The 11666-nt window shown below is 33.1% G+C and overlaps 1 protein-coding gene across 1 annotated transcript; it reads right to left on the minus strand.

The window, feature by feature from the left end:
* Positions 1-517: 517 nt before the first annotated feature.
* LOC104233932 (uncharacterized) lies at positions 518-3934 on the minus strand. The gene is made up of 3 exons (XM_009787393.2): positions 3845-3934; positions 2654-2797; positions 518-2491 (listed from the first exon to the last, which is right to left on the minus strand). Exons 2-3 carry the CDS (start codon positions 2759-2761, stop codon positions 791-793), a joined length of 1809 nt encoding a protein of 602 aa, XP_009785695.2. The 5' UTR covers positions 2762-2797; positions 3845-3934; the 3' UTR covers positions 518-790.
* Positions 3935-11666: the final 7732 nt, after the last annotated feature.

Below are 11666 nucleotides of genomic sequence, written 5' to 3' on the forward strand. Positions count from 1 at the left end.
ATATGGATATCTATTAAACAGTTAATAAAGTTTCAATTCAAATTAATTGAAGTTACTGCATGATTTCTCTAAATGTATGTACTTTAGATTCTGACAGCAAAAAGAAATCACTCATGTTGTCATGAATTGTAAAAGTTACACCTAAAAATACTACTGGTACTATATATGTGACATTCACATGTATATCTTTACTGCTATTGTTTTGCTAATATATTGTTAAGTTTCCTATCTAAGAAAAACTATAAACATGAAAAATTTGTTGACAGCTAGCAATTTTCTTTTAGTACAAGAGACAAGGGTCGAAAAAGAATGTGGGATAGAGAAGATAGGTGAGCATTTGAGCATCATTGTAGGAATTGAACTATTGCCACCTTTATGGTGAGTGAATTTGGCAATAAAAATGAGGAGGAAGCAGCAAAGCTATAACGACAATATCACTGTGAATAACGGAAGGTAAAAAACTAATGCTGCAAATAAGCATCTCATAACGGAAAAACAATATGGAAACAGGACAAAGTGAACTAGTTGTTACCTTGCAAGCTATATATCATTTTTTTTTTTTGGCCTAAAAGGATCACTATAAGTCTTTACAAAAACATGGGGACTATACTACTATATTTAGTCCATGGCTTGAGGGAATAAACCCATAACAAAAGGGGCAAAAACTCCAGATTCATGTGTGCTAATGAAGAACTGTTGAGAACAAAAGGCCGTAGGTGTGTGTAATGTAGGCAACAGAGGAAGAAAAATTTCAGTTCCAAGTTACTCTAAATCCAGGAGAACCAATTCATTATTGAGTCCCATCACACCATAATCTCAGTTCCAAGTCAACTTGCATAGAAGACTCTCTATCAGTAGCATGGATGCCTTCCAAGTTCCCACACTCCAGAGACGTTGTCGCATTCTCAGGTGTTCTGGACTTATCTATAGTTCCAGAGGGAACTGCACACTCAACATTTTCTAGAGGTTCAGAATTTGCAGTCCTGCTGTCTTCCTTATCCTTCCCCGGGTACCAAATATCATCGGGATTGGGCGGAAGAGCATAAAAATCAAGCTCAAACGATCCTGCAGGTACACCCTCTCCTTCAGCTCCGGTCATTTTGAAGGAGGGAATTCGATGAGAGAACTTGTAATAGTCTTTTGGATGTATAAAGAACGTATCAACTACAGTCGGCCTTGTTCGCTGGAAAAGGCTATCAAATCCGATCACTTTATCTAAGTAACCAACTTCGAGACCAACAATATAAACATAATCAGAAAGAATCTCCACAACTTCATACTTGTATTCCCTATGATTGCGTGGATCACAGGTCCAACTAAAATCCCAATCTTTGAAGAGAGCCCACGTTTCCCCTTTCCTAGGATATAGAAAGTATGGACCTCCCTTGCCCTTAAACCACTGCATTTCATGAGAAAATAAACGGAGATCAGAAGTATATTCAATACTCCCAGCACCCCCACATTTAAATCTCCCACAGCCAACAGGCAAGAGACTCCTGACCCAAGTGTGCTCTCTTGGATATTCTGGACGAGGCTCGAGCCATCTGAGCTTTATCCTAAATTCAGGACTGGATACCTGCTTAATGAGGGTATAGCATCTTGGCATCTCATCATCCGTATCATAGCAAGCCCAAATCTGGTCAACCGCAAAGCAATCTTGTGATCTATACTTGTCAAAATCAGTAAATTCAGGATAAAGATAATCATCCTCTGAAGGATTACTATCAGAAAGTTCATTTGGTTCTGAATCAGAATCAACTGTAAGTTCAACACCCTTTGCGACACCTGATGGCTGTCCAGAAGCCTGATCATTAACTGTCACAATCTTGGAGGAGTTGTTCTGCACATCCCCTTCAGGAAGGCCCACTCCATTTTGATCTAATCTTTCCACGGAATTACTGCACGACCTAGTTACACCGGTATGCTTTTGACCATCACCACCAACATCTTCTTTCTGCTGAGGTCTACTGTCTCCAGCTGACTGGAACCGTGCCTTCTTCAGTGGGCTTGCCAAATCATTCACATCATCAGCTGCAGGAGTTGTATTTGGTTCTGAATCAGAATCAGTAGAAACAGAATCAACAATAAGTTCAACTTTTTTCGTGCCACTAGATGGCGTTCTAGAAGCCTGTTTGTTAACTGTCCCAACCTTGGAATAGTTGTTTTGCACATCCCCTTCAGGAAGTCCCACTCCATCTTGATTTAATCTTTCCCCGAAATCACTGCACGGCCTAGTTACCCCGGCTTGCTTTTGATCATCACTGCCAACATCTTCTTTCTGCTGAGGTTTACTATCTCCAGTTGACTGGTTAGACTGCGCCTTCTTCAGAGGGCTTGCCAAATCATTCTCATCATCGCGTACAGAAGTAGTATCAGGTTCTGAATCAGAAACAGCACTACGTTCAACTTTTTCTGGACCACCTGATGGCTGTCTAGAATTAGGCTCCTTCTCCAAACTTGATGCATAAACATGAGCAGAACCATCATTAAACTGAAACAGAGTATTGACATCTTCTTGGTCTCTCAGTTATATCAATTGGGACCTATCAAACTTTACAGTAAAATGCAAGATCTTATCTGAAGGATCAATGCCTAATCGGCCAAAAACTGAATTCACAAAATCATTGTACTTTATGCCTGTCTTCGCAATAACCTGACGGGTAATACCTCCCACATATGAAGTGGATCCATCCGGAAGCTCCTTACTCGCCCAACCCCAATGACAGAAACAAAACAGTGCTTTATCTTCAGTTCTCATCATGAAGTAAGGTAACAATCTTGAAAAATCTAAAAAAACCTGATCAAGGAATAAAATGAATTTAAAGGTAGTTACATATGAAGTGTCAATGTACTAAAATAATACTCCATAAAAAAGGACACAAAAGCACGAGGATTAACCAAGCATCTTCATAAAAACATTTATTTCCTTTAAGTAAATACATGGCAAGCTTCAGGACCCTGGAACAAAACCAAATTCTAAATGAAGTATTGCAATCTAAAACCAGCCAATCAATAAAAAAATTGGCTGTAGGAAGAAATAGCATTATCTAAATGTGAGTCGGACAAAAAAAGTAAACCGCCTAAGCAGGTTATCTCAAGCAGATCAATAGTCTTCGATTCCTGTCATATCATTAAGGAATCCTATAGGGTGTCAAAAGGAATCCCCAACAAAACAAAAGGTTTGAAACTTCACACAGGAATCAGAAATTTTCAAAATAGGTTCAGAGAAATCTCTATACAATTTTTTTTTCAGAAGAATATTAGATATTTTTGCTGTGAAGCGCGAAATTAGCACAGAAAAAAAATTCATAATAAGCTAGAATATCATCAAATGCAAGAGGCTGAAAACATAATTTCCAAGAAAGCAAAAGTTTCAAACTTTATACACTCAGAAAATATTAAAAAGGGCTCAAATGATAACTTTATCACACGATACATTAATTCATGGGAAAGATAGCAACTTTTGTTTATTAAACATGAAATTAACAAAGAAGATAAGCATATTATACCTTCCAGAATTTCATCAAATACAAAAGGATCAAAACAGAAACCCCAGCAAAGCAAAAAGTTTCAAACTTGAAGCAAGGATCATAATCTTTATAAATTAAGTTGAAACAACTTTTTCCCATAAAACTGCAAGAGAAAAGATCTAGTTTTGAGTATCAAGTTTTACCCGTTTCAATTTCTTATTGAGTAGAAACATCTCAATACACCAGTAAATATGACATGCTGTTTTGTACTACAAACTCAATGCCCTTGTGGTTGTATCATCAAACAATGATATGATACGTTTACAACACAACATACTGATACATTTGTGAGTAGAGAATCGGAAAAAACTTACCTTGTTAAATTTTAACCAAAGGAGGTCGTCTTTTCCACCATGCTAAAGAAAACCCTCCTTTTTCTTTATGTGAAGTTTGTCCCTCGTTCTTCTAGGAGAAGAGTTAAATCGTTTTTCCAAATACTTTCTATTTTTCTGGAAAATTACGCTTTTGGTACTTAAATTATTGTCTTATTCTAAGTTTGATCCTTGTATTATTCTACATTGCATGTTTAACCTTTCAACTAAACTAAATGTGTGCTTTTAATGCCAAAGGCAAGCATATACTTTCACTCATGAAGAAGCGGTTCTATAACCTGTCTTAAAAAAAATTTACTTTGATTCTTTGCAAAATTATGTTTTAACCAAACACACAAAAAAGAAGAAAAAAAAATGTGTTGAAACTTTTCTGCAAAATTTTCAAGTAAATTTCACACCAACCCTAACACCAAATTACACACCAAAATGATGTAACACCAAATTTACTCCGACCATTACACCATTTTTTACACCAAAAAAGAATATCTCTTCTCTATCTTCTACATTATATTATTATCTTCTATTTAACTTTCATTTTTTATTTCCTTCAAACAAATTCTATCTTTTTTCTTTTTTCCACATTCATCATATATAATTCACATTTACCACTTATATAATCATTTATTACAAAATTATTTTAAAGGATAAATCAACTAAAAATAAAATCATTGATAAAAGATAATTAAATAAAGGTAAAATACCTTAAACGTCCCGTAAACTTGGCTCAGATTATTAGTATTCTCCCCGAACTATGACCGGTCTTAATTACCCCCCTCAACTTGACCTTTTGAGAGACATTACCCCCTAGATGTTGATGTGGCAAAAAGTGTGGGTGCACTCACCTGCCATGTGGATTTTTTTTGTATATGTGGCATTTTTTTGAAAAATAAAATATATTTTTACCATTTTAAAAATATTACTTTTTTAGATAATTTTTTTCTAATACAATTTATAATAAAACTTGGATAGAACTACGTTATTTAGGCTAAATATTTTTATTTGGCCAAAAATAATAAAGTTTTAGTTAATCTTTTTTTAAATTTAACCTGAAAATAAAGATTTATACAATTGAAGTAAATAGTCATGGCACCTAAAAAGTTATAAAAAATGCATAGTTTAAAATTAATTATTCTAGCTATAATTTTTTATATAGCTCTAAATTACGGTACTCTAAAAATATTTTTTTTTTTTGCAAATTTTACCTAAAAAGGAAAAAATACACAATTGAAATAAATAGTCATTCCATCAAAAGAAGAAATAAAAAGAGTGTATTGATGCAATGACTATTTATTTTTTTATAACTTTTTAGATGCCTGTACTATTTATTTCAACTGTATAAATCTTTACCTTCAGGTCAAATTCAAAAAAAGATTAACTAAAACTTTATTATTTTTGGACAAAAATAAAAATATTTAGCCTAAATAATGTAGTTCTATCCAAGTTTTATTTTAAATTGTATTCGAAAAAAGTATCTAAAAAAGTAATATTCTTAAAACGGTAAAAATATATTTTATTTTTCAAAAAAAATATCACATATACAGAAAAATCTACGTGGCAGGCGAGTGCACTCACACTTTTTGCCACATCATCGTCTAGGTGGTAATGTCTCTCAAATGGCCAAGTCGAGTAGGGTAATTAAGACCGGGCATAGTTCGGGGAGGATACTAATAATCTGAGCCAAGTTTAGAGGTGATTTAAGGTATTTTGCCTTAAATAAATATTACATCATAGTCAAATTTAATTTAAGCACCACATAAATATTCAATATTTGCGTCTATTCTCCCATAAACGCTCGATTAATACATTACGAAGTGTGAAATGCGCATCTTTATCCTTAATTTTTTTTTGTCGAGCTAAAAATTGTTCAAATTGGTGATCTTCATCTACTTTTCTATTTTAGAAACATTAGATATCATACAATTTTAGATTTTTCCATTTTTAAATAATGGTTATATTTCTTTTTATACAATTATAATAATAAAATTAACTTATAATTTTATATAAATATAATATATACAAAAATTAATATATCAAAAAAATAGGATATAAAATTAAATTTATAAAGTTCTTAATATAAAAATTAATTATACACACAATATATGATTAATTAAAAGTTCAAAAAAATAAAAAGATGAATTAAATAATAATAAATCAAATTTGGTGTTGATGAATAGTGTCGCACCAAATTTGGTGCGACACTATTCACGCACTATAATAGTTGTAGATTTGGTGTTCCATTGGAGCAAAAAAAAATACTAAATTTTACACCAAATTTAAATTTGGTGCAAAACATAGTGCATCCTTGGAGATGCCCTACGAAGACCGGAAGAAGTTACAACAATAGAATAGGATGAAAAGATTGGACAGAAAGGGGAAAAAATGATAGAAGCATTATCCTTTAAGAAGATCGTAGTATCGTACTTAGGGGTGTCAATGGATATTTAAAAACCGACCGCACCGCACCGTACTGAACCGAATTTTAGATTTTTTTTTAATAAAATTGTAGATTTTTATATAAATCTATAACTTTACCGATAATTAGGGTAGGTTTTTTATTTTATGAAAATATACCGAAAAAATACCGAACCATACCGAATAAATTTATAATGTGAACAATAGATTTATATATTAAGTTTTAAAATAATAAAACATTTAATTTTTTCTTGGGCCTTGGAATTAAGAAATAGTTACAAGCCAACAAGTAATTAAACTCAAAATCTTAATTCACAAACCTATTATGCTACTCATATTGATACTAAATTATTTCCAGCATGTTCACTAGCAAGACACAAGATATTATAGCGATTATGAGTAGCAAACTACAATATATTGAATATGTTTCCTTTCGTATGATTTTGATTTATCTTTTTGAATATTTAATCTTTTATAGACTTTATTCTTGAATCTCAACTTAGTTAATATTTTTCCACTCATGCAATTTATATTATTTTTATATTTGCTTAGTTTTTTTACGTTGATGTAGAATAGTTGATGGATCTATACTCTGGTCATCTTTCATATTTTCTTAATTCATCACCTTTTAAACCGTAAAAATATTTAGAGAGTTTTGTTAAGTCATATAAAAGTACGTATGTTATTGCATTCTACTTCTACTAGTGACTTTTATATGATATTAAAAAAAAATACCGAAAATTTACCGAACCGTACCGATACCGAAGAGAAACCGACATGATTGGGACGATTTCGAAAAGTCTAATTTTGGTTATATATAACAGAATAACCGAAAAATTGGTATGATACAAATTTTATAAAATAACCGGCCGAACTGAACCATTGACAACCCTAATCGTACTATCGTACCACTTCTAAAATACGACAAGTCTTATCAATAACTATAACGTAAGTGGATAATTACACGCAAAAGATTAAATCAGCAGATACAATATCATCATCGCCACTCTACTAAGGAACAGTATAAAGAGAATAATCCTACCCATAGCTCATAAATAACTGAAAGAGAAATATGCACTTGGCACTATCATCAGTATCCCTGGCAAGAAGAATAAGTATTATGGATTAATTAATTATGTAGTAATAGTTTCTTTTTTTTGTGTGGTGAAATATGCATATTTTTGAGATTTTAAATTCAAATAATTTTCTTTTCTTTATAACGTTAAAAATGTTATGAATATAATTCTATTTAGAGTGAATGTCTATCTTGTAGAAAGTTTTACTTTGTGGCTAAGTCATTTTTCCCCCATAAATTGAGGGGTCTTACCCTCATTGTATATCATCCCAAAATTCAATAAGATTAATTACTCTCTCTTTCTCTGCAATATTGTTCTTCTACTTTTATTATTTTATTACACGTTATCAGCACGAGACTCTACCGTCTCAAGAAGCTGTTTGAGAAGATTAAGGTATAACTTTTCTCCTCTTTTTAATTATGACTGACATTATGAAAAGAAAGTTCGTTGCCCTTGAAATTTCGGGCAAGAACTATATGACATGGGTGTTGGATGCTGAAATCCATTTAGATGCAATGGGTCTTGGAGACGCCATTAAAGACAAAACTAAAGCATTCACCCAAGACTGTGCTAAGGCCTTGATTTTCTTGTGCCATCACCTTGATAAAGGGTTAAAAATAGAATATCTCACAGTCAAAGATCCACTTATTTTGTTTAATGGCTTAAAGAAAGGTATGACAACTTAAAGTTGGTCTGGAGATTTAATTTGTTATGAATCTGTAACTATGGACGGTTCCATTAACTGATAACCTAACCATGGAAAGCCATTATAAATTCAATATCATACTTGGAATGAATATTTTTAAGATTGTGCACTGGATTCTTTTCAATCCCATCATCACTTGTAAGTGGAGTTTAATTTTCTTCTCCAGAAAATTGAAGGTATGTAGTCTCCATGCCTATGTGTTGAATATATATTGACAAAAGCGTGTAATTGTCTAGTGGTTCAAAATTATAATTTTTTAGTAAAGGTATAAGTGCACGCGTTGACTGCATATTGAACTACTAACGAGATTCACCTATTTGCACATAGCAAACCTTGAGTAGTATTTTCATGTTTGGTTAAGACTCTGCTAGTTCACAATTGTAGTATTGTTTTAATAATCCGTATCAAATGAAGATTTTCCAAAAGTACTACTACCATATTAGGAATCCAGAAAAGGCAATAAGCAGCCAATTAATTTCTTTACTCGTTTTACAATCCAATCATACATGCTTGCTTGTTCTGACTAAAGGTGATTGGTGAATCGTGTGATATTCTGATGTGGCCTCTTCATTCCTCATGTTAAAGGAATTTTACATTTGTACTAACTTGTATATTAATAAATAATAAGTTATGGAACTTAACTAAACAAATTGTACTAGTTTCAGTGTATATAAAAATTTATTTTTTAACATCGGTATCTTCTACAATTTAACCTTGGCACGATGAAACTAATGATGCATGAGATTTAATTATGAATTATTTGTTCGTTTAATTATTGAGAAGACTAAGAAAATATGGATATCTCTCAAATCAAATTTGGATCAAAGTTCAATTGTAAAAAATATTTATTTAGTTGATTCATGTATGACACATACAATATTCAAAGAGAAGAAATATTTCTCTCATTTAAGTATGTGTAAGACAGATGTTATTACAATTTCTAGTAGTAGTAAATTAATTGAAGGCTCTGGAAGAGCTACTATAACTCTGCCTAAAGGAACAATATTTATCATAGAGAATGCAATGTTCTTCTCCAAGTCCAAGAGGAACTTGTTGAGTTTTAAAGATATCCGCCGAAATGGATATCATATTGAGACGATAGATGAGAATAATCTTGAATATCTCATCATTACCAAAAATGTCTTTGGCTAGAAAAGGGTTATTGAGAAGTTCCCATCTTTATCTTGGGGCCTGTATTGGACAAGAATTAGTGCAATTGAGGCACATTCTACCGTAAACCAAAAGGTTACCGATTCCAATACTTTTGTACTTTGGCATGATCGATTGGGACATCTTGGATCGATTATGATGAGACGAATTATAGAAATTTCAAATGGGCATCCATTAAAGAATTTAAAGATTCTTTTAAATAATGAATTTTCTTGCACTTCTTGTTATCAAGGAAAGTTAATTATAAGACCATCACCAACAAAGGTTGGGATTGAGTCCCCTGCGTTTTTAGAACGTATACAAGGGGACATTTGTGGACCTATTCACCCACCTAGTGGGTCGTTTAGATATTTTATGGTCTTAATAGATGCATCTTTTAGATGGTCTCATGTGTTCCTATTGTCATCTCGCAATCTCGCGTTTGCAAAATTAATGGCACAAATAATTCGATTACGGCACAATTTTCTGATAATTCAATTAAGTCTATTAGACTTGATAATGCTGCTGAGTTTTCATCCCAAACATTTAATGATTATTACTTATCAATTGGGATAAAAGTGGAACATCTTGTAGCTCATGTTCACACTCAAAATGGTCTTGCAGAGTCTTTAATAAAATATCTGCAATTGATAGCAAGATCGTTACTCATGAAAACGAGGCTTCCCACTTCTGATTGGGGTCACGCCATTTTGCATGCAACAATGCTAGTTCGTCTCAGACGGACAAATTATCATAAATATTCCCCGTTGCAATTAGTTTTGGGTCATGAACCTAATATATCCCATTTAAGAATTTTTGGATGCGCAGTATATGTGCCTGTAGCACCGCCATATCGCACCAAAATGGGTCCGCAAAGAAGGTTAGGAATATATGTTGGGTTTGAATCGCCCTCCATTATTCGCTATCTTGAAACATTAACGGGGGATTTATTCACTGCTCGATTTGCAGACTATCGATTCGATGAGACACTTTTCCCAAAATTAGGGGGAGAAATTGGTGAAACCAAACGGGAAATTTTGTGGAAAAATCCATCATTATCTCATCTTGATCCATATGCCTCTATTTGTGAAAAAGAGGTGCAAAAGATTATCCATTTACAGATAATAGCAAATCAAATGCCAGATGCATTTACGGATTTGAAAAGGATAACAAAATCACATATCCCTGCAGAGAATGTTTCAATCCGTATTGATGTCCCTGTTGGACAATCTTCTAGTGTCATAGCTAATGAGTCAAAAGCAAGCCTAAACATGGTAGACCATTAGTTTCTAAGGATCGAAATCCTAGAAAAAGGAAAACAAATGATCAAAATGACACTACGAAAGAATCTTACGAAGAAATCCACGATTTAATAAATTCTGAGATTCATGAGGAAACCACTGAGCCCGAGACTCAAGAAAATAAGGAACTATCAATAAATCCAATCGATATTGAGACAAATTTGAATCGAGTGGATATAGTGGTGGATTATGTCTTTGCATATAATGTTGCATCTAGTATTATGCAAGAAAGTGAGGATCTTGAACCTCAATCTGTTGGAGAATGTCGACAAAGACTTGATTGGCCAAAATGGCAAGAAGCAATCCAATCAGAGTTGAATTCACTTGCAAAACATGAAGTTTTTGGGCCTGTAGTCCAAACACCTAATGGTGTTAAGCCTGTTGGCTATAAATGGGTCTTTGTACGTAAGAGGAATGATAAAAATAAGGTACAAAGATATAAGGCACGTCTTGTTGCACAAGGATTTTCACAAAGGCTTGGTGTCGATTATGAAGAGACATATTCACCCGTTATGGATGTTATAACGTTCCGCTATCTCATTAGTTTTGTTGTCCATGAAAAGCTTGATATGCATTTAATGAATGTGGTTACCGCCTACCTTTATGGCTCACTTGATAATGAGATATACATGAAAATTTTCGAGGGATTCAAAATGCCTAAAGCAAATAATTCAAAGTCCCGGAAAATGTTTTCAATCAAATTGCAAAGATCGTTGTATGGTCTAAAACAATCAGGACGAATGTGGTATAATCGTCTTAGTGAGTATTTATTAAAGGAAGGCTATATAAATGATGTCATTTGCCCATGTGTTTTTATAAAGGAAACAACATCGGAATTTGTTGTACTTGCCGTATATGTTGATGACATAAACCTTATTGGAACTCCTATAGAACTCCAAAAGGCAATTGATTATTTAAAGAAAGAATTCGAGATAAAAGATCTCGGAAAGACAAAATTATGTCTTGGTTTGCAAATCGAACATTTGGCAAACGGAATTTTTGTTCATCAATCTGCCTACATAGAAAAAGTATTGAAACAGTTTTATATGGATGGAGCACATCCATTAAGTACTCTGATGGTTGTTCGATCACTTGATGTGAATAAGGATCCATTCCGACCTCAAGAAGAGAATGAAGAGCTACTTGGTCCTGAAGTACCA

The sequence above is a fragment of the Nicotiana sylvestris genome, chromosome 1 (genome assembly GCF_000393655.2).
Source record: "Nicotiana sylvestris chromosome 1, ASM39365v2, whole genome shotgun sequence".
NCBI classification, from domain to species: domain Eukaryota; kingdom Viridiplantae; phylum Streptophyta; class Magnoliopsida; order Solanales; family Solanaceae; genus Nicotiana; species Nicotiana sylvestris.